Genomic DNA, 24,822 nt, shown 5'->3' with positions numbered 1-24,822 from the left:
TATGATGTCATAATCTATTTGTGATGTCATATATTTTGTTTTGTAATGCATATACCTATGTTGACGGTATTGGAGGACATTGATCTTAATGGTATTTATTCTGCCTGTCCAAGAAATGTACCTTCTCCTCCAAGTCTCCCTTATTTCAGCCAACAACTGAGCTTAGTTTGCACTAAACTTGTCCAATATCTTAGGGGGCATTTTAATACCTTAATATTTTAATGTGTCGATTTGCCGATGTAAAAGAGTATGCCATTTCCATGTTTTATACCTCCTTCCAGGGAAGTGTTATGTTTAACACTTCCTATTTCTCATAGTTGGTTTTAGAACAGACATTTTTTAAAGTAATTAAATGTATTCAATTACTCCTGGCAGAAAGGGGAGGCATCAAGTAATCCCAAGGTGAGCAGGGCATTGTCTGCATACAAATTGTTTTTATTTTTCTTTCGACCATAATCAAATGCCCTTAAAATTAGACTACTGCATGAACTGATATACCAAGGGTTCAATAATCAAGGCAAAGAGGGGGGATACAAGCAGGCACTCCTGACGAGCATCTCTATGCAAGGACAGAGATTCTGAAAGGTGACAGATAACAGCTATCCTTGCCGCCGGATGAACGCAGTTGGGGAATCATTGTCAACGTATTTTGAGACAAAACCCATGCCCATCAGGACAGTGCGCAAAGAGACTCAGTCCACCCAATCAAAGACCTTTTCCCATCTAATGATAACAAAATACCAGATATGCACTCTTAATTACCCTTTTTGGCAAATTGGGGCCAGTCTCTCGAACACTCCTGTGTGCTTGCCTATGTTGAATAAACTCAATTTGGTCTGGATATACCATGAAGGGAAAGGATGGGTAGGTATTTTGGTGAATAACATCACATGCATTTTAAGCAGAGTGATGGCCCAGTAAGATCCTTTCCTGGTTTGAGAGGACTGTAATTAAAGCCTCCCTGACACTTCTAGTGATAGACTTATTTTCAGTACAACATTTAAATAGGTCACTCAATTTTAGGGTCAGCTTAGTAGCAAGTCTTATTAAAAAAAATCCCTTAAAGCCATTATGGTCTACTGTTTTATTGTGTTCCAGGGTCTTTATTGCTACTTTCACTTCTTCTACTTGTGTGGGTGCCACAAGTATATCTTTTTGTTGTCACTGCAAACATGGGAAGCAAACTTTTTCTATGTATTGTTACTGTTGCATTGGGGATTGGCTTTAAGAGAAAAACAGCTGTTTTATTCTTTGGGCTGGGGGTGCCGCCAGAGTGGCGCTACGTACATGTTTTTTGTCCACCTACTGTGGGGGTTTGGCCACTTCGGATTTGCAATCGTATTATCAAGCCGCGCATCTTCTCATTCTGAATGAATGGTGGTATGGCGATGGTGGAGATCCAGCCTATGCCCTGGAACGTTCTTTGATGGGCGATAACTCGCTCCACACCATCCTCTACTCACCCCGACTGCGTCGCTCGCTGCCGAGGGTTACTCGACTTGTTTTTGCGGTGTGGCGACAGGCCTTGCGTCGCATGGGCTGGTGGGGCAGACTGACCGCGGAAACGCCCCTGTGGCGTAACGGCATGCTGCCCGAACTGTCTAAGCTATCGGGCTTCGATGGCTGGGACGCGATCGGTATCTCGCAACTAGGCCATGTGCTGTCCGGCACGACGCTCAAATCTTTCCAGGCCCTTCGTACCGAATTCGATATGCCCCAATCTCAATTTTTTCGGTACCTACAATTTCGACATGCACTGATGCCCAGTCTTACCAACCTTGACTCATTCCCCGAATTTAGCCCGATTGAAGCAAAGGTCTTCATGGGCGATCTTGGGGATAAAAAAGTTTCACGCATGTACAAGACAATGGTCACCCATTGCTCCTCCACCCTTCTCCCGCTAAAGGCGGCCTGGGAGGTCGACATCGGTCAGTTGGATGAAGATGATTGGCGAGAGGCCTTGGAATCCCCGAGGGGAGCGGCTATTGCGATAAGATTTCGACTCATACAATTCAAAATTCTTCATAGAGCCTACTATACACGTGAGCGTCTGTGGAAGGCAGGACTGATTGGGTCCCCGGAGTGTCTGCGGTGTGGGTTGGAGATGGGTACGTTGCTCCACACAGTATGGTCGTGCCCCAGATTGGTTGGCTTCTGGAGGGGTGTGTGGGGCTGCCTATCGGAGGTGCTGGGCTGGACCCTCCCCCGTACTCACCGTCTGGGCCTCCTGCATATCCTAGAGGGGGTTGGTGGCAATTTCTACAAGAGGCACCTGCTCCTCCTGGGGCTAGTGGTGGCTAAAAGAGACCTAGCCCGAGCATGGAAGGACGTGAGGCCCCCCCCTGAGTGCATGGAAGGCTGGCATAGACTTCTGTATGGGTCTGGAGAGACCGATCTTTGAAGCTCGGGGATGCCCCCGTAAGCACTTTAAGGTATGGAAGAGGTGGGCGGACTACAGGGGCTTGACACTAGACCCCCCGGCAGAACAGGAGGAAGACCTTTAGCCCCATATGGCCTGGCGACCCCGTTTCCCCACACACACAATTGCCACACCAAGAATTTACATCGACACTGTACATACACACATGCATGGGATTAGGGTGGGATCCAGGGGAGGGTTCTGGGAGTTGGGTAGGTAGGTAACTGGAAAGATAAAGAAGGGGAAAATGCTTCTTTGTATCCTGGAATTACATTGGTTCCTCGACTGGACACCCAGTCCTATTTTATGATTGTATCGGTATGTTTGGTGGTACCATCCTGACTGTGGGGGGCCACTCTATTTCATATGCTCATCTTTATCAATAAAATTGTTGTGAAAAAAAAAAACAGCTGTTTTAGACTCAACACATTTTTCTTCCTTAGCTAAGAGCACTCTTATCTGTCCCTGGAGTAACTCCTCTAAATACACTCGTTTGCCCCATAATAATTTTGCTAAATATGTGCCTACATTATCCCTGGCAACTTACGCCATTCTTTAGGCTTTACCTGCGCTTGTGAAATCAATTGTATTAAATAGATCTTGAAAGAGATTTACAATCCTACTTTCACTTCGTATTGGTCCTTGTCACTTTACTTTTCCTCGTTGTAGGTATTCTATTTCCTGTTCTTCCATGTGTGTGTTTTTCTTATCAGTTTCCTACCTGCAAAGTACTGTTGTTCATCCGTTTTAGTGGAACTTCTTTAAAGCGTCTCAAGCAACAATTGGGAAAACAAGTAAAAACAAGAGCCATATCTCCGCTTTAAAAGTTACAGGTATCAGGTTTCATGTTTACTCCTGCTTTTACCTTCCTTCTTTTTCTATATGCTCGTTTTTAACCTCATAGATGCTCGTAAACATCCCTCCCCAGTGCTGCGCTGTCCATTGGAACTAGTGCTGAATGGACGTCCAATGGTCGTGCGGAGCACTGGGGAGGTAGTGCTGCCGTCGGCCAACGCCCCGACGCAGCACTTAAGGGGTTAAATAGTTTAAACCCACCCCCTCCAACACCAGCATTAACAGCTAGGACTTTTACATTTGTATTCTTTTTTTCCATGTTCAGTGATATTTAGGTAATTATCATGCAGGCTCTCTGGCCACAATTGTTTGCGTTGTTTTTTGGGGTGGGTAACGGCTAACACCTGGTTTGTTTACATATCACTTGCTGTCCATGTTGCCACCAGCGTTGGAAGCTGCATATCTGTGGGGAAGTCTGCTGTGTGTCTACTCTTGCTTTTACCTTCCTTCTTTTTCCATATGCTCGTTTTTAAATTGTTTAAATAGTTTAAACCCACCCCCTCCAACACCAGCATTAACAGCTAGGACTTTTACATGTGTATTCTTTTTTTCCATGTTCAGTGATATTTAGGTAGTTATCATGCAGGCTCTCTGGCCACAATTGTTTGCGCTATTTTTTGGGGTGGGTAACGGCTAACACCTGGTTTGTTTACATATCACTTGCTGTCCAGGTTGCCACCAGCGTTGGAAGCTGCATATCTGTGGGGAAGTCTTGCTTTTACCTTTCTTCTTTTTCCATATGCTCGTTTTTAAATAGTTTAAACCCACCCCCTCCAACACCAGCATTAACAGCTAGGACTTTTACATGTGTATTCTTTTTTTCCATGTTCAGTGATATTTAGGTAGTTATCATGCAGGCTCTCTGGCCACAATTGTTTGCGCTATTTTTTGGGGTGGGTAACGGCTAACACCTGGTTTGTTTACATATCACTTGCTGTCCAGGTTGCCACCAGCGTTGGAAGCTGCATATCTGTGGGACAGTCTCCTGTGTGTGACCTCACAAGAAAGAAGCCAGGGACAAGGGTGTAAAAGAAGCAGCTGACTTTTATGTTTAGAGATCGAGATATCTGTCCCTGAATTACCTTTTAATAATTTTGGAGGAGAAGGATGATAATTCGTGTGGAAAGATGGTGTTATTGCTGCCCAAATATCCACCGGCACAAGCCGTGCATCAACTCGTGGTTTATTTAGAACGTTTACAAAGCAGCTCACGTCACCTACATTTGGCTTTAGGTGTTTACATCTCACTTATATATACTTTCGACTTGCAGTACACAAAGTACAAGTAGGCTTAAATACTTGTTTAAACATCTCAGTATTCCAATCTAATGGCAAATAATGGTTGAATACATACATGCATCGCCAAATTTGAAAGCATTTTTTAAAATAGCTATTCTTTTGCCTTGGGAGAGCTTGACCATGAGTTTTGCAATTACTATAGAACACTTGAAATTTGAGAAGGAGATAATAAAGCTTTAAAGTTATCTTTTGTGATACAGCAAGTTTTTTTTATAACTTTTACATTAGCAATTTGTCTGTAATTTGTGATGCAATTATTTTGTTACAGTTGATTCTGCAATTATGGCGTTTTGGCTGCACCAGTTATTTACAACAAACACTATTGTTGGGAGATGCACAAGATTGCTTTTCTAGGGCAATAAATGAACCACCAGTTGTTCAAGTTAATATGAACTGAGATGTAAAGCGAACCTTGCTCCCAACCTGGCGCTCTTCACCAAAGAAGCGTTTGGGAAGATGTTTCATATTACGCCTGGTTACAATTTTTGTGGCTTTTAATATTGGGAACCTTGTGAAAAAGAACTCTACAGCTATTTTTTGCACAGAGGATCACTCCTTTTGCCTTGTTTTGCCTGTGCAAGCCTCCAGGGAGGCTTATGAAAAAAGTTACAAGCACAAAACTCAGGACTGAATGCTATTTCTGCTCCTTCTGTAGTGCGCACAAAAAGAAAAAAACTGGGCTCAAAACATTGATGCCCTTTTTTTTAGATTTTAACCTACAAGGCATTGCAAGCTGGTGGAGAAATACATATTGGAGGCTTATCAAGATCATGCAGGGGTTTGGATTCCACCCTTTTCTTACCTTTGTTTGGCTTTCCTGTCAATCATTTGGCTGCTTCTTATCCGATACCTTTTTGCCAGTCTTGTGTTTGTACCTCGCATGAAGCATTACCTCTGTACCCATCTCTTTGGTTGAATACTATGCTTTCTATGCACACTAGAAGAAAACTACTTTTTTTCCTTTTTGTTTAGGCGCACCATGAGTGCTTGTGTTTTAGTTATTTACCTTGTGTGTTTACCCCCCCCCCCACCTTGATTTGTCTGCCCGTGTGCTGCTCTCCCCCACTACTTGCACTTCATGCCCCAGCCCTTCCAAACCCACTCCTGCAACCCTCATATATTGCTGCTTAGGTCTAGCCTGGGCAGAACATGCGCTGCTGCGAGGCGTGCAGTAGTAGAGTATTGCTTTGAAGCCCCGCCCACTCTCCGCCCATATTTTTAAATGGCTTGTGTCATTGTCCTTTATAAACGCTGGCTTCCGAGTCGTTAGTAAGCTGGTTAGTCCCTCCTTGGTACCACCTTGTCTGCATTTGTTACCTCCCATAACGACTGGACCTTTTACTGGTGTTGTTACATGGTCTGCTATATAAGTTGCTGAGCACTATTTTGTTTAATGCTCTACCCCTATTCCACCCACAAAATAGCTGCACACTTTAACTATAGCGGCCGCGATTATTCAATTACTAGCTGCCCGCCCTGACCTTGTCCGGGTGCTTTCAGGCTTCCCCCTACCCCGACATTGCCCAGCAGCCCATGCCCCCGCCCGCCCCGTCCCCCGCCTGCCGCCTGGCCTGACCCTCGCCTGGAGGTGTTAGTCCCCGTCCCCCTCCTGCCCCGACCCCCGCCTGCCCCGACATTGCCTTTAGTAACTCCCCGTCCCCCGCTTAGCCGACACCCGCCTGCTTACCTCATTCTCCGCTCCTGAGTTGCCAGGTCCTCGCCGCTCTGCTCCTCACCGCCTGTCCGCCGCCGCTCCTCCCCCGCGCCATGTCCGCCTCTCCGCTGGTCTCTCACCGCCGCTGGCCTGTCCGCTGCTGCTCACGTGACCGCTCCTCCCCCGCGCCATGTCCGCCGGTCCTCTGACGCCGCTCCTCGACGTGAGCACGCACATCGCGGCCGGCGCTACTTTGGGGGGACTACTATTTTTTTTATTAATTTTTTTAAATAAGGTTTTTTTTTAAAGTTTATATAGCCTATAACCATCTACACACTCTGCCGATTTCTATGGTGTATCGGGTGTGTAGATTGGCGCAGTGGTTCCCACGTTTACTTGCCTCAAAGCCTGCAAGTTTCTCCTTTATTATAGTAGTATAGATTTCATTTACGGTGCGGTTCGCTTTCAGTTTAGCGGCCACGCATATTTAATTATATATTTTACAGGCAGCCGCTTTCACATTAGCAGCCGTGCCTATTTAATTAATAGAGCAGGCTGCTTTCACTTCAGTGGCCGCACTGCAGAACGTTTCTAAATGAAATTCTTTTATTTTTGCTTTGTGTGAAAGCGCACCATATGCGCTTTCACTTTAATATTGTTCATGCCCCTTTGTTTAAACAATGCTCAATGTAACCTGAATACGGCGAGCAGTGTCTAAAGAAAAGGGCGCGGCCAACATTAAAGAGTTTGAGCTATTGGCATTAATAATAATGCCTTTTATATATGTGCTGGGTTTAAAACACATAAATAAAAAAGGCATTGTTATTTACAATGCTAATCGCTAAAATGCTCGCAAAAGCGAGACCTATTGCATTCAAAATGCTTGTTTTATTAAAGCACTTTCAGACAATCCATATTGGATCAGTAAATTAAAGTGTCCATTCGTAGGCGCAAACGCATACACCTCTCTACAAAATGATGTGCCAGTGTTTATTTAATTTTTTTCAAGCCATACTGCACAGCAGTGGAGATGCTGTACAACATTGCTAAAAAAATACAAAAAAACTAGCAAAGCCAACAGGACTTGTAGGCGAGACCCTTTGGCATTGCCAATCCTTGTTTTCAATTCTGATAGATGCATTCCAATGGGAAGTAAAACTGTCCCTCTTTCTGATGCTGGCCTTCAAGTCGCTTATGACCTATCTGAATCACTTTGTTACACCATATGGATCAGTCCAAAATAGATGCCTATCCACATATCAAAATTAAAGTAGGCTTACAAAAATTAGAACTTGTAGTTTGTTGACAGTATGCTGTCGACAAAGCAAACACAAGGAGATGATGGACGGAGCACTGAAACTTTTCAGACACTCACCCCCAGTCACAGATCCGGGTTGAATCGATCATTCTTCTTTAGCTCAATTCGCCACCCCCGTTCAGACACAGCTATATGCAAATCAGTCTTGACCCTGTGCCTCATGGGAACAGCCCAGCCCACACTGCCGAGCCAGGTCTTCCCTGGACCAGAATAAAGCATCCTGGGACAGGTTTCGGGGTAAAACCCCTCATCAGCCAAGCTAGCTTGAATCCAGTGGCAAAGTGAGTAAGGTACCCATGTCTGGGCATACCCTGACAACTTAGGACGGACACTTTGGAATACTACCTCCCCCCCCCGCAAATTCTGGCAGCAGGGGGTAGCATTCCACCCTTCAAGAGGGAGAAGACATGTAGTTACTGGTAAGCCCAGTTAAAGTTGAACAGAGCCTCAGCATCACAAAATGAATGCTGCTGCCATAGACACGAGTCTGCCCTCCTGTTGCTGGACGAAACCCCGACAGGGGAGGCCTGGACAATAGGTTTCCTGTCCAGGGAGGTGCTGGCACCTCCCAAGACAGGCTTTAGTGTATTGGGACAGGGAGGGCTGCATTCAGTGAATGAGTTCCAGACACTGCCTGGGGCACACACAGTGCTCCATGCATTTCCCAGTTCAAACCGGTTGCTGGAGCACTCTGCCCCAGCTCTGGCGCGAAACTGGACAAAGGGAAAGGGGTGTATCCACCCCCTTCCCAGGTCCACCCATAGGAGGGACCTTAAAAGTAGTCCAGCCCCTAAATTTAGTATAAGTATAGGAACCCAGTCCCTAGGACTTTAGATTACCATGGACGAAACTCTGAAACATATATCCTGGACCTTCGACATTCAATTTCGACTGGAAGACGGAAGATATCTCCCTTGTGGTTAAGGAGTGACCACAATGTTCAAACAGGCAGCAACAGCAACTTTGCCAGTCTGCATTTTCGATGCTCCTGCCGGATCCCGAAGAATCTACCACACAGGACACAGACTTCCGGACATCTCTGACCCCGACCTTCGCTCACAGCAAAGCTGAGCCCCGTGGCGGACACGAGAGACGTGGGACCGGAACTCCTGGACATCCTTAATTTTGCAAGCTGCACCTACTTACGAGGTATCTCGAAGTTGTACAATGGGGTGCTTGAAGCCCCAGACCCGACCAGCATTTGCACCGAAGCTCAAAGGCCCCCACTCAACGATTGAGCCATGGGCCACGCTTTTGCATTTCAGCTCGACGCGTTTTCGCGGTTCCTTGCCCATTGGCTAGTGAGCCCCCCAGAAGACTTTTTTTTATCTAACTTGCTTTCCTGGTTGCTCCAGGCTTGCTCCAACTTCCCTGCAAAGGAGAAGTTCCTCAGACCTTGCTGGTCTGCACCGAAGCCCATCTCGACTTCCTGCGTGGGTTGCGTTTGCCAAGGCTTATTGGGTCCAATCCAGATACGAACGCCTCAGTCAACTAGATCCTTCGTGGGACAGCTCAAATCCAGCTTCTGGTCGTCGTCGACACCTCCTGGTCCTCGTGGCTGAAGAGACAAGCTTCACCTTCTCACCTGAAATCACCCGACATCTGGTGGCATCTTCCTATCGCCGCCCTGGTCATTGGCAAGTGACCCAGACTCTGTCCCTTCTGATTTAAGGTTCTACAGATCTTCGATCCACCCCTGGATCCACCCGGACACTTTTCCTCTGGTCGGCTGCAGCACTTCTTTGCAGAACTCCATTGAATTTGATGACGAAACCCGACACCAAAAGAGACCTATGCACCAGGCTTCCGTGGGTGAGGTAACACGAGTACTCTGGTAGTCTTGTGGGTATTGGCCCTCCTAGTGTCTAAGTCCAAAAGGGTTCCATCTTAGTTTATTTAGAAGTGTCTTTAAATTTGTTACTTGTTCATTTACCCTAGAAATTCAACAGTAACCCGCGGCTGTATTTAGTCACTGTGCGCGTCTCCCGTGGGCCTCCTACATCCTAACCTTTGGTTGCTTAGAGTATTTATTTATTTTGTAGATTTATAGAGCGCATGGCTGCCCGGGAGCGTCCCAGCGCTGACAGAATCCACTAAGATCTCCAAGGGAGGGGCCGGAGGGAAAACAAGGGATCAAGGGAACAGCCATGTCTTCAGGGATTTGCGGAATGTTAGGAGATTAGGTTGGGCCCGGAGGTCCGGTGGAAGAGTATTCCACATCTTGGATGCCTGAAATGAGAATTGTCGACCTCCGAAACGTGATTTTTTGATCTTGGGTATTTTGGTCAGGTGGGCATTGGTAGAGCGTAGGGTTCTGGTTGTCGTGTGGGGAGTTACGAGATTTTTCAGAACCGGGGGGGCTTTTCCGTGCAGGATTTTGTGGGTTAGGCACATGGCTTTGAAATGCACCCTTTGTTCCACCGGGAGCCAATGCAGTTCTTTGAGTGCAGGTTTGGCAGAGCAGCGTTTTTTGGTGCCAGTGAGAATTCTGGCAGCCGCATTTTGCACCACCTGAAGCTTAGAGATGACTTTCTTTGGGGATCCAAGATATAAGGCATTGCCGTAGTCCAATCTGGACAATATGAGGCCCTGGATGACCAATTTTCTTGACTGGAATGGTAGGAGTGGAAGAATTTTGCGGATGGAGCGGAGCAAGCCAAAGCAAGTTCCTGCAGTTTTTTTGGCCTGGGTGCTGAGAGTAAGTTTGTCATCCAGCCTAATTCCCAAGCTTTTGATATCAGTTTTGGGGATTGGTGGTGGGCCCATACTGGGCGGCCATAGAGACTCCGGGCGAAAAAGGGACTGGTTGCCTAGTACCATTAGCTCCGTTTTTTCCCCATTGAGCTTTAAATGGGAGTTGCTCATCCAGCTGACTATATTCTCCAGGCAGGAATACAGATCGATGGAGGGGGGTTCTGACTGGCTCAGAGAAACGACCAGCTGTGTGTCGTCCGCGTAGGTCAGGAGTTTGATGCCATAGGGGACGACGATTTGTTCCAGAGGTGGCATATATACGTTGAAGAGTGTCGGGCTCAAAGAGGAGCCCTGGGGCACTCCGCAACGTATCGGGGTTTCCTTAGAGATACAGTCTCCATCTGCCACCTGAAAGGAGCGGTTGTGGAGGAAGGATTTTAGCCACTTAAGGGCCGTCCCGGAGATGGCGAGGTTTCCTAGGCGTTGGGCAAGGATGCTATGGTTGACGGTGTCGAATGCTGCGCTGAGGTCCAGGAGGATCACTGCCACTGATCCTCCTGCATCGATGACTTTCCTGGATTCTTCGACTACCGCCACCATTGCTGTTTCTGTCCCTTGACCCGGGCGGAAGCCCGTTTGAGAGATTTTTAGCAGCTCATTGGACTCCAGATAATGTGAAAGCTGGGAGTTTATGTGTTTTTCCGCCAGTTTACTGATACCTGGGAGGAGAGATATAGGTCTGAAGTTGGCCAGGTTATCCGGGTCAAGGTTAGGTTTTTTTATGAGTGCCTTCACCACCGCTTTTTTCCAGCTTGTGGGCACTGTTCCAGATTCGAAGGAGGTATTTAGTAAGTTGGTTATAAGAGGTAGGATACTCGGGCCACCTGTTTAAGATGTCTCATCGGGGCTGGGTCATGGGGCGATCCGCTTTTGAGGGCTTGTAGTATAGAACCAAGAGTTTCCGCATTGATGGGTTGGAATTTGCTTAGCTCAACACCATTGCTCTGATGTTGGGAGGTGGGAAGGGGGGAGGGGTCTAAGGGGGAGAGAGGCGGAAGTTGTTTGAGTATGGTTTGAATTTTAGAGTCAAAGAAGTTGGCTAACTCATTACAGGGTTCTGTTGTAGGGTCTCGCGCAGCTGGGGGAGTGGGGGGTTTTAGAAGCTTTTTCAGAGTGAGAAACGTCTCCCTCGACGAGTTTGCTGCTTGGCTAATTTTCTCGCTGTAAAAGGAGATTTGTGCGTTTTTCAGAGCTTTTTTATAATTGAGAATCATCAGTCTGTAGTTGTTTTTGCTGGTAGGATTGAAGTCTTTTCTCCAGACTCTTTCTGCTCTCTTGCAGGCTTTCTTTAGAAGGCGTATTTCTTGGGTAAACCATGGAGAGGTAGCTTTTGTCCTAGGTTTACGATGAGGTTTTTTTGGGAGGGCTAGGTCTAAAGAGTTGGTAATCCAGGATGAAAATTCCCTGTCTGCGAGGTCGATGGTTGAGCTCAGGGTGGGGACTGTATCCTCGAGGGCTTGTTTCCATATAGCAACGTCTAGTTTCGCCCAGGGTCTGGATGGTCTGCCGGGGGCTTGAGTAGCCCCAGCGATTCTACAGGCCCCAGGCCTGCTTTCTAATTCTCACGTGGTTCTTGTACAACTATTTTAGTATATGGTTTGTGAGGCCCCTAGGGCAAAACGTATACTGTGCAACTTATCGTATGTCAATTAAGTAACTTGTATTGTACTTTTACCTCTGACCTCATTGAGTGCAGAGGAGTTGTGTTTAGAAGAAATACATATATATTTGATATATACCTTGTGTGGTGTGCGTTCATTTGGTACTCAAGGAATTATAATTGGTAAAACAACTCGCTTAATTTGCTCTCTGAAGTCTTAGCCTGAAGACTGCTTGTCATTGCTACCCCTAGGACAGCTTTCTATAAGGTTGACTTTACAACCACCATCAATAAGGGTCAATTAAACTGGTGCAAGGTGCCCACTAGAACTAGTGGACATCATATGCCAGGCTAACTTCTCACAATGAGCACCTTTGTTGGCAGGAGTAGGCTGGGCTACTATCTGTTACTATTGTGTACAGTTAATTCTCCGATTCCTTCTCCTTTTTGGGTTTTGCCTGCACAGCACTTGCACTGTGCTTGTGAAATCCAATGTGAATGTAAATCCTAAAAGGGGCTAACATCTCGCCCCTTGCTTTTCATTGGTTCCTGTACTTGCCACTTACTTTTCCTCTGTATCTATTGGCTGGAGGATACTATTTCCTGTTGTTCCTTGTGTCTTTCACTTATCAGTCTCCTGTGGCTCAAGTAATGTATTCATCTGCTTGGAGTGACTTTTTTTTTTTTAAAGATTTTGCCTGCACAGCGCTTGCCCTGTGATTGTTTTTTACTTCCTGCTGAGTGCATGGCTCTCAACAATTTATCTCCATCCCTCATCTTGCCACCACAGCCCTTTTCCCACGCTCCACTTCAATTACAATCATCTCGACACATCCCAGGCCTCATGACACTGCGATATTATCGGAATTTGGCACACTTGTGACTCGTTAGTATTCTATCATAATGTGATTTCCACATAAGAACTCTATTATCCAAGTAAATCTGTAAATATGCAAGATATTTTAAATAGGCTACACAGATATTTCAATATGTTTAAAAACAGATGTGCACAGAAGGGTCACTGATGGAGGTGGGGGAACCAACAAATTAATAAGGAAAGCCCAGCCAGAGGTCCTGAAAATAGAGAAGATGAGTCTGTGCACAAGCTGAGCCCTGAAAATAGTTGGAATCTGAATCATGCAACAATTATTTTTACAAGTTTTTAAATAAAGCATTTCTTTGACATGCACAAGATTTTCACCTTAATACATAAGATTATTTTTGTACAGTGCACACCCTGAACTCAAGTAGTGGAAGGCACTCTCATATGTGATAAAGAAAAAGGAGGCTCTCTAAAATAAAATATTCACCTACGATCACACAATTAGGTCAAGCTGGGATTGTTTCTACATTTTCAGGTTTCACATTATGCAATACACCGGTTTGATGGGTACCTCTTTCTCTTGCCTTTTAACACCAGCTTTTTATGCTTTGTTTTTATACTATATATAGTTCTGCCAAATGTTTATGCTTTATTTACATTTCATTTTTAGTTTGAGCCTAGAGTCAGCGTGCATGCGCTGCTGTGTAAGAGACTTGTAGTGTACTATGGAACAGAAGCCTCACCCACTCTCTGCCCATATTTCTCATTGTACTTCATAAATGCTGGCTTCTGATTCATAAATAGGCTTGTGGGTCCCTCCTTAGTACCACCTTTTCTTCATTTGTAACCTCCCAAGGCGACTGACCATTTTACTTTGGTTGTTACACGGTAGGTGTTATTTAGTATTGTAAGCACTATTTTTTGCTTTGCCTCTGCTCGTGTACCAGCATGGTGGCTGCTTCATGGATGCCGCATTACACGTTTTGGATTTTCATTAGTCGGTCAAATGCAGCATATCTTATGCTATTTATGTATTTATGAACGGCGCTGCTTTGACTTCAAGTACTAGCCTTCATTTATTTAAGAAAGAGGACGCAATTGCCCCTCCGCCTATCTCCTCAGAGCAGGCAAGAGTAAACTGGGTACTGGCAGAATAGGTTTGCAATGATAGAATTTTGTTTAAAGTGCTTCCTACATATTGCAGCTTATTTTATTTTTTTTTAACAAATTGTATATATTTTCTCCAATTACAGTACATGCGAATAGAAAATTCGAGTGATCGTTATCTGCATTGAAGGATAACACAAATACATGGTGGTTATATAAATCGCATACAATTACTTCATAACTTAACCGTTTGCCACCTTGGTAATCTCGTCTAATTTGGGACCCGGCTGTACGGCCTACGTCCTAATATAATGATTCATAAAAGGGGGTGGTGATGGACAGAGTATCTGAATTAAGCAGAACACTCCTACCCAGTCAACAGATCAGGGCTTGACCCATCACCGTTTTTTAGCTCACTGCACCATCCCAGCTCAGAACCTGGCTACATGCAAATTAGTCTGTCCCTGGCCAGAAACCGGTCCCCGGAAGCTTGTTTCCTTCCCAGTATAAGAATTGGCTTGGTAGTTTGGTCTGCCCTGTTCCCATGATGCACTGGGCTAGGGTCAGACTAATTTGCATATAGCCAAGTTCTGAGCTGGGATGGTGCAGTGAGCTAAAAAACGGTGATGGATCAAGCCCTGATCTTTGGACTGGGTAAGAGTGGTCTGCTTAATTCAGACACTCTGTTCATCACCACCCCCTTTTCTGAATCATTTTTGTCCACCATAAGCGTGGAAGGGTATACTCAGATGTGAGTCCCTTGCTCATTGCACCATCAGGATTCAAGCAAGCCGGGCCGAAGACGGCTGAAATGCCAGAAACCGGTCCCCGGAAGCTTGTTTCCTTCCCAGTATAAGAATTGGCTTGGTAGTTTGGTCTGCCCTGTTCCCATGGTGCAGTGGGCCAGGTTCAGACTAATTTGCATGTAGCCAAGTTCTGAGCTGGGATGGTGCAGTGAGCTAAAAAACGGTGATGGATCAAGCCCTGATCTTTGGACTGGATAAGAGTGGTCTGCTTAATTCAGACACTCTGTTCATCACCACCCCCTTCCCCCCCCTTTTCTGAATCATTACGTCCTAATATGGCATCTCTTCCCATATAATGCAGCTTTATAGCGCTGTAATAACACTGATGTCAAAGGAGGCATCCACGTGCCTTTGTAGTGCTTCTTGTCAGGCATATAGCAACCTCCACTCAGCACAGAGAGCAGGCAAAATCCGGCGATGTCAAGCAGCTACCATCAGGGGAGAGTCTGGGGGTGTGACTTCCGCTTCTGCCTTTCGCCCTCCACAGCCGTCTTTCCCCCACCACTGCCGGAACCTTGAGCACTGGTGTGCTCCTCACCACCACTATTGATGTTGGGCGACAGCAAGACGTTGTTGTTGTGACTCACGGCAAACTGCAGTCACTATCTGTGGAGTGGATACTTTGCTCTTCATTCTGCTGCCCGACGGGATGGGCAGGGCCAAGAGACTTGCTTGGCACATTGGCATGCACTACTGCTGTGTCCCCAAGTGCGTGTGATCTCGGACAGGCGTTGGGGCTCTCGTAGCTTGCTGTTGCGAAGAAGAGGCTCTACTGTTCAGCCTATTCTATCGGTTGACCCTTACCTCCCCTTTGCCTAAAGAACCCAGAATGCCCCATGCTGAGGCATGTGTGTGGCTGCTGTAAAAAGCCAATGTTGCCCCTATTGGTCTCTGCCAGATGGTGTGATATGCAGAGGCAACAGAGTCCGAAGGGGCTGCCGTTCCACTGCGTGTTAAACCATGCTGCTCCTCGTCCGCTCCTCTTTACAGAGGACAAACACAGGCTGTTGACCATTGTTGCACACCATTCTCTGAGGAACTTACCTAATCGTCCAGACTGTTCTTGCCTTTGTTGCGTTCTCTCACTTATCGCCTTGGTGCAGCAGCGATGCGTGCACCATCTTAATGATCATACCTGCCAGCTGATAGCGAGGTTCCACTGTCACATTGCACGTGGTGTTGGAGCTAGGCGCTATATGGAGCATTGTGTGGGGGTGGCCATCTCCAATAATGGCACATGTGCTGCAGAACTATTATTAAAATTGGACTACTTGGGACCGAACATCTCCGTAGGGTAAATAATGCTGCATCACGCCCCCCTCTTAAATTTTGCTGGAGGTATAGCAGTGCTGTTCATTCTAAGCTTAGGAGCTAGGCAATTAACTTCGGGAAGGTCTACTAAAGCGTCACAAAGGTGTTGCAGAAAAGTCCTGATCTTAACATCAAAGGAACATCCAGAGTTGCATTTAAGAAGCAGCTGTCTGCTGTTGATGGATGTTATATTCTTCCTTTGAGGAAGGGCTGGAAGACGGAAACAAACACTGTCAGTTCCTATTCTGATACTGCTCCAACTAGGATTCGCTCCCAGTGAACTAAATCTTCTGTATAAAAAACATAAACCATATTTTAGATACTTTGATGGTGCAGAAATCTCTTAAGGTCGCAGGGCCTGTAAACGCTGCATACATTCAAATCGAGGGGGGGGGTTAAGACGAGGTGTTGTTCATGTCAAGACATTCTTTGATCACCAGCCATTCAGGGCTCATCTGAAAGTGGGAGATTCTGTTATATTACGTAGGCGCTGCTGAAGATGTTTCACGACGGTGGCCCCTGGTCAAATGCCATCGTCTTGTTTGGGTATTCATGTGAAATTGGGAACAGTTACTTTGTTGAAGACATTGCCTTACATTTGATCTGTGGGGACACTTTTAAAAACTTTAAAAGTAGTAGTGGCTAGACCTTTTTCCACGCTTGCAAAGTTAGCAGGTAGCAGATCATACACTAGTAATCAGAGTCACTCAGTCTCTTTTGGCACGTTGCTAGATCATAATCTGGACCAAATATTCTGACTGAAAACCGTCTGTCTGCCTGCACAATTTGGTGGAACCTGCAGTTTTGTGAAGTTTTTTCCCAACTTTTCCTAGTGTAAATCCGAGGGTGTGTGCGGCTTTGCTTCGGCACAGCAAGTACTCTGGTGATTCGGTCTGATCTCGGGTAAAACACACTCTATTCGTGGGAAAAATAAAAGGTTTTCATTCTCTTTTTACCTTAATGTTAACATCTTTACATTACAAAAGCAAAAAACAAATAACACACAAACCCTTCTTTTCTAACAGTATATTCTAACTGTACAAACACAACCTCTTTACCCGTCTACAAACTTATCTCCCCATCTCTCTCTTTCTCTCTTTCTCTCACACACACGCTCACTACTACTCTCTCTACTATTATTTTGCCAATTCATACACAAACTACTCCACGCTCTAAAATTCAGTATCAAATATTCAATAAATCTCTCAACACTAACTAATCTCGAAACACAATTTCAAAACACAAATGCACTAACCGCCACACAATTCTAGCACACAACAAACAATAAAAACAAAATATTGCTTCTAGCATCTACACCTTACATACCCAAAACCCCCTCAAAATCCATCTCTACTCTACAAACTATCTACTAACACATGCTACATTCCCATAAATACTAAAAGTATTTACAAATGCATCTCTCATCTCCAACACCCTCTAATCAACACATACACTACTCACTCACTCCCAACACTATCTCGCACTCACACACTAATCCATCATTTCTCAGATTCGTTCACTTCACGTCTATCGGCACATGTTTATACATCAAAAGAATTCTAAAAATTAGCAACACTAACACACACTATCATCCTCTGCTTACAGTATCTTCTAACTACACAAACACAGCCTCTTTATAAGTCTTCAAAATTCTCTATCCTGCTTTCACTCTTTCGCTCAAGCTTTTTCACCTAATCTCTCCAGTGTTCATTCACCACATCATACACATACTACCAATCCCTCTCCATATTACTTTCAATATATTCTATACACAGCTCACCAAAATCTATTCACCATACCACATAATTCCAAAACTCAAACCCTAAACACCATACAAATCCACTCCACACAATACCACAACTAACAATTCCAATGCAAAACACATAATACCACTACAAAAATACATACATTATGCTACAAACAACTAACCGTTAAAAAATATATAATTTGCAATATCGATCGCTCTAACTTTCAGAAATGCCAGACCGATTGCATTGCAAATGTTTGTTAGTTATTGGCTCATTATGGTACAACGCTAGGTGGCAGGCAGAAGCCACATTAAAGATTGGCTTGTTTTGGGGCATGAGGGTACAAGGGGGCCTACAGCCGAATCAGAGTCATGCCTCTTGCTCGAGTCTTAACTGACTTGGCCTTCTGCAGTCACTGACACTCATGAAAGGTACCTCGAAGCTACGGTGACTAGATATTACAAGCATTTACAATGAAATAGGTCTCGCAATGACATTGTTTTTAGCTATTGGCATTGCAAATGTTATTTTTTTTACCTTCGGAAACATTAATCTGGTAATGGAGTTGTAAATTAGAATGTCTTTTACCCTCTGTTGACCCCCGCAAAGCTCATCAGCATGTGCCTGTCACTGTTTGCTGCTCTCCCAACAAATGCAGAATGGACATCTGTTTCTGCCAGTCGAGCTATTTCACGAAACTTTCTTAAAAGGCCATTAAGATTCTATTTTAAGTGCACGTTTACTGTATATTTGGACAGGTGGCTCAGCTATCAATAGTGCAGAGCGGAGGGGGCAATGAGGTGCGCATCTCATCCAAATATTAGCAATTTTTTGTTATTTTATATGTTCTACTGCCAAACAATGGTTTCGGGACATTTTCTGTGCTTACGGTAGAACCCATGACGTACCTGCTGTGCCGCGGGAATCAGTCACCGTGCCCTGCCCCTTATTTGCAGTTAAATTGCTCCCCCAATGTCTTTCTTGTGCCTCTGGCACCTGACACCCTTTCCTTGACGGGTACCCCCTCTTCTCAAGAGTAAATGCAGCGGTTTAAGAACATTTGTCACGTTAACTACTAGAGGAGAGGCTGCAGCCATGTATGCAGTTTTAGAATCATGACACGTTTATGTGCCCAAGAGGATGAGCGGTGTGTGCCAAGGACTGGGGGTGGGATGGGGGAGTGCAGGGGCGGGTTAAGTCCTGCGCAGCGCTGAAAACAAGTGTCCGCTTCATCCAGAAGCAGCTCCTCGTGGAACCTGGCTGCTCGCGCTGGCCTGGAGAGCTGGCTTAGTTTGGAAACGCACTCTATGTCAATTTCTGTGAGAATCCAGCTGGAGCCAGTGAGCAGAGCCTCTTTCCCAAACCGAGGCACGCGTCACAGGGTGACGGTGCAGAAAATGTGAAGTATACCTAACTGGAAGCTTCCATGAGAACCCCACTTCCAGAAAATATGAACTTGTACATGTTCCTCCTGCCCGTCAACAGTCACAACACACAATGGCGTAACACAAAACCATGCCAAATATGGCGAGGGGCGTACGCTTCCATGTTTCACGAATACAGGCCTGGGGCGAATGTGATCCTCTGAGGCCCCTTATTCATAACCCAGGGGCTTCAGGGCCTTGTTTCACCCCAAACAACACGAGCAGCCTACAGGGACAGCGGCACTTCTGGTGCAATGCGACACATAGTCTCCCACTCCCCGTGTGTTAAATGACAGAGCAAATGTTTTGACACTTAAAAAGCTTCATGACAGGAAGGGTAGAGAATATAAACACGCTGCACAATGTGGAGGAATGAAGCACGGGAGGGCGGGATGGTGCGGCGTGAGGCGAAAATATATCCATTCCCTTTGCTCTTCCAGCTCATCTGAATATGAATGTGTGTTCCTCTCAGTGCGGTGGCATGCATGTGAATAAGTGAGTTTTTTAATGAAGGGGTTCCACTGTCCCTTCTCCTAGGCAGCTGTACCAGAGGGGGGCAGGCATGCCAGAGCTAATAAAGGCAGAGAATAAAACATTAAAGTTCTACAGTCTCAGATCTTCCCACGCCACACATACCTCAACACGCCAAGGAGGGACAGAAATTCGTGGGTTTCGCCCACTGTGAACCCAGACACAGAGACATTTGGATTTAGCGGGCATGTTCGGGTCATAAAGGGAGCTGCCGTTGGCACGAGCAAGCAAATCGGAAAATAATGCAAATTATCAAATGTCAACAGGCTTGTATCGCAAGTGCTGTACCATCGTCCAATATATGTTAAGATGTATGAATTTACTTCGCGGGCTGAGCAATAAACACCCAGTTTAACAGGCTGCGCGTAAACTATGTGCATTTTCCAGGAGACAGCGTGGGTTCTCCACACATGGCATTATAATTAATGTCCCACATTCCATAACACGACACGTACGCCATATCTTACATAACGACCCACAACACACGTCTGCAGGTATTTAAAACCAGCGCTCGCCATTGTGGGAAAGCAGCCGCTTGATTAAATTTGCATCACTCTTTCACTTTAAGTGAAATTGCGATGCAAAAATAAACATGCGGCTGATGTTGAGATAAGAAATTGCTTCACGACAGCCGTGAAGCAGACGAGCCAGTCCGATTGGCCGGACGAAAGGGAGAAACGGCAGTAGCCAAAAAGCATCATTTTCAATGGGAAGGCAGCGTTTAGCTAAACGCTGACGCGACCCAATGTAAATGATGGGCGGAGCTTCAAGTCCCCTTCTGAAATCTCCTCTCTCACTATAGATCTTGCCAAGCGAGCGGCGCATGCGATGCAACGCCAGGTGAGACCTAAAAACCCCAAACCGGGACATTCCATATAGATCCAGTAGCACAACTGTGTATCCATAAAGGGGTACTGAATCACCTAGCTGACAGCGCTCACAAAACAGAAAACACAATGAAGCAGTAATGCACTACATGCAACTCTCTCACACTCATCATCTGTGTTCACTGTTAACTAAAATGCTTTCTGACAGGTGATGCTAATTCACCAGCAAGACATGCTCTGTGGGTAGAGCCGCGTTCTTACAAAGTTCACCTTATATCCTCCCCACACAAACATGCGCTGTCCGTCAGTCACGGCGACGTGGCCACTGCGCTCCGCGGGGCCCGAGCACTGGACCTCCTGGGCAGGTGGCAGGTATGCTTCCTCCTCCTCCTCTTCATCTTCCTCTAGTAGCTCCTCGTTATCGTCCGCCATCACGGCGCGGAGAGTATTCCTAGAGTAGGTGGGGGCCCATCACCGTTAGCAAGATCTTCTTGGGACACCTAGCCTAGATTCACAGACTTCCACTGTCACCGACGACTCGTTGATCTGCAATCATAACACAGAACAGAAGGGTAATCGACATGGAAAAGGGACACGTTTGTAAAAACTCCGTGAATGCAGCTTCGTGTATACTAGATGGCCATCTTTGCATGGCACAACGTCCACTAAATGAGAACGGAAAGGATCTCCTAAACTATGAAACAGAATATTATATAAAGTTTGTCTTGATCTATATTAAGGAAACGGAACGCTCCCAACGAATCAAGAATATTTACAACACGAAACAAAAAAATACAAGAGTGCTTTGTTTCTTTCTCGCATACAAAATACAGAATCGATGAGTATGTACATGTTTTAATTAGATGTGTTTTTATAGAGCGGTTCTTATTTAGACTCCTGCTACTTACAGCAATTGCATCCTCATAAAGGCAGCACTAGTATCGCACTCTCACATTGTTACCTCATTGCGTCATAATGTGAGCTACTAACGTTGTAATGTCGTGAGTCCCGACTCCCCACCCTGCTAGGTAAGGGTTACTCTTTCCCTTAGTCCATCTTGTCCTGGTCTTCCTCGTTACTAAAGAGGTTCCTGTCCCCTCTGACAAGAAACAAGGAAAGAGGAACCAAATAAGCTAGCCCCACACTCCTGGCTCCTCCTGTAAATTTCCAAGCCCGTCAAAGGACTGAAAGAAGAGTGGGTGGGTGGGAGCCAGACCTGTCAACTCACAGGGTACCACCGTGTGTCACACATGGCAACATTTTAGAAAAGTAAAGTGGGAGATTTGAAAAAACAATAAGCAGGAGAAGGTATTTCCCCCATTAACTTCTATCATATGTCAGTGTGCAAACTTTTTCCTAAAATCCCGTTCATATGGTATGCCAACGGCTAATACTGGCAAAAGTGTCATCCCTATACAGACTTTGGTGCTCCCCGATTGGGCCTGCATCTTATGGGAAGCCGTTCATGTCAAAATTACAGATCCCCTTATAAGAAACCTCCTGAAATGCATGGAGTGCTCCAAAATAAATTTGACACACACCAGAATGAATGTAACATGTGTCTAAACAAATTGAAACATGGCAGAGTGAATGTGCTACTTAGTGATTAATATGAATAATACACATTCCGAATTGAATACGAGATATACTGAAATATATATCAGTCAAACTAAAATGAATATGGCCCTCACTGTAAACAATGTAGCAATCACTGAAGCGAATGTAATAAGCATCAAGAAGAATTAAACATTTCTTGAATTGATGTACATATGCCAAGATGAATATGACATACATTGAAATGTATATTACAGATTGAAATGAATATAAGTTACTGAAATGAATATGCTATATTCTGAAAATGATATGATGCACATTGAGAATATTATAACATACAATGAAATGAACCTTAAATATGTTGAAATTAATATGAATTGCTGTGAAATTAATGTTACCCAGATTGCATTGAATATGAGATATACAGAAATGAATAGGAAATGTTTTAAAATAAATATTAATTGTGTGTAATTAATATAAGCCCTATTGAATTGAGTGTGGCAAGCCTTAAAATGAGTATGACCAAAGCTGTAATTCTCATGACATCCATCAAAATTAATATGGCATGCATTGACATTAATATGATATATATACAAATGAATATAATATAAATTTAAAAGGGTAAGTTGCATCTTAAAGTGAACATGACACATTTTAATATGAATATGACATCTATTGAAATAAATATAACATTGATTGAAAGGAATAGGACACATTAAAATGAATATGCATGTGTTAATATAAATATAAGCTTTTTCAAAACGAATTTGACATGATTAAAATAAATATGAGTAATGTTGCAATGGACATGACATTTATCAGAATGAATATGGCTTGCTCTGAAAAAAAGTATGATTCACAGATATGTGGTAAAATGGATATGTCTTATGTTAACATTAAAATAAGAAGTATTAATATGAATGTGACATCTAGTGAAAGGAATATGTCACATGCTAAGATGAAAGTGACATGTGTTGAAATAATTATGAGTCTCATTGGAATTAATGCAACTTGCTTGAAAATGAATATGACCAATACTGAAATTAAAGTGGCCCGAGCAAAATAAATATGGCATGCTTTAAAATTAATATGATAAACATTGAAATGCATATCACATATTTTGGAATGGATATGACTTACGTTAAAATGAATATGACAAGTGGTAATATTAATATAACATCCACTGAAATGAACATGGCATGAGTTAAAATGAATATAACATATTTTAAAATTAATATAACATATGTTGAAATGAATATAAGTGTTAATGAAATGAATTTGACATGTTTTAAAAGGAATATAAGTAAAGTTAAAATGAACATGACATTTATCGAAATGAATATGGCTTGCATTGAAAGTAATATGATATGCATTTATATGATGATCCTGATATGTGTTGAAATGGATATGATTCATGTTAAAATTAATGTAAGATGCGCTAATATGACTGAAACATCTATTGAAAGGAATATGACAAATGCTAAGATGAATATGACACGCATTGAAATGAATATGACCCATGCCGAAATTATAATGAAACTTGGCAAAATTAATATGGTATGCTTTAAAATGGATATGATACACATCAAAATTAATATTGCATCTATTGAAATGAATATGACCTATGTTGAAATGGATAGGACCCATGTTAAAAGTATTATGGCAGATACCCCGGAGCAATGCATCGTCAACGCGAGTTTACTGAGGTGCCCGCTGGACCAAGCCCCCATCGTCAACACCAAACATGGCCTGCTGACGAAACCAGCATGACGTTGAGAGAAAAAGAACCAAAAAAGTGACTATGCCCAAAGGTAAAGTTTTGACCGTTTCAAACCCCCAAGTGCATCTGATCCGCTCTCCATTACAGTGGGCCTGAATTTTGACTTGGTCCGGGTCTGGTGCATCCAGATAGTTGCAGTTGGCACTTTTAACTTTCTAGTGCTAAAACACACAGATTTACATTAAATCTTTGAAAATGTATGTCTCTGGCTCCCTACCTTGGATTTTTGTCATTTTGATGCCATTTTAATCTAAACAATATTTCCTATTTTAATAAATTGGTGTTGGGTTTTTATTGTCGGTTTTGTTTTTCTTATTTAGTGTATTGGTGTTTTTAAAAGCTTTACACTCCTGTCTCCTAAGATAACTTTGTCTGCTGGCTGCCAGCTACCAAGGGTTGAGCAGGAGAATAACTTATTAAGACCTTGACTGAGCCTTATATTTTGATTGTGTTGTTGATACTTTTTTATCTGTATTTATTTATTTGAGTTTTATATAGTGCTGGCTAGTGAGGTATCAGAGGGCTTTACATAAGGTTCCACAAAATTACATCAGTTACAAGTTACATCAGTTACTAGAAAAATATTTCAAGGACTTAGAATACAAACTAAATGGAGCTTAGTAGGGTAAGGGGGTGGGGTAAAGGGGAAGGAGGGAGATAGGATGGAGAGACGAAGGAGAGTCTGCCCAAAATACGGCTGGATAGGTGACGGCCGAGGGGGAAGACAACAGCCCAACACCTCTATAGCTATCAGGTAGCTCCTCCGGGCATCAGCCAAACAGCTAGGTCTCAACCGGAAAACAATTAAAGAGCAAAGAGGAGGGATAAATGTATCATAAAGGAGAAAGTGAGTGGAGTAAAGGGGTAGGAGGGAGAATACGACAGAGAGACGAAGGAAGGTCTGCCTAAAGTCCGGCTGGGTAGGTGACAGCCGAAGGGGTACTGCACAGCCCATCTCCTCTTTAGCTATCTAGTAGCCCCACCAGGCATCGGACAAAAAGCTAGGTCTCTA

General features: G+C 44.3%; 1 protein-coding gene across 3 annotated transcripts in view; it reads right to left on the bottom strand.

The window, feature by feature from the left end:
- Positions 1 to 21,637, bottom strand: part of KLHDC2 (kelch domain containing 2) — a 130,221-nt gene extending 108,584 nt beyond the window's left edge. For 2 of the 3 annotated variants that reach the window (XM_086937286.1, XM_086937288.1), the window contains exons 1-2: positions 21,438 to 21,571; positions 20,747 to 21,022 (exon numbers count right to left, since the gene is read on the bottom strand). In XM_086937286.1, the coding sequence (XP_086793412.1) occupies positions 20,747 to 20,908 (162 nt within the window). In that variant the 5' untranslated portion in view covers positions 20,909 to 21,022; positions 21,438 to 21,571. Of the gene's footprint in view, positions 1 to 20,746; positions 21,023 to 21,437 lie in introns of all 3 variants that reach the window. The other variant, XM_086937287.1, reaches the window with a different exon arrangement.
- Between the last annotated feature and the right edge of the window lie 3,185 nt (positions 21,638 to 24,822).

This window comes from Lissotriton vulgaris, chromosome 9, assembly GCF_964263255.1.
Source record: "Lissotriton vulgaris chromosome 9, aLisVul1.2, whole genome shotgun sequence".
Taxonomy (NCBI): domain Eukaryota; kingdom Metazoa; phylum Chordata; class Amphibia; order Caudata; family Salamandridae; genus Lissotriton; species Lissotriton vulgaris.
Note: the sequence above shows the minus strand (reverse complement) of the source record. Positions and strands in the feature narration are given on the sequence as shown.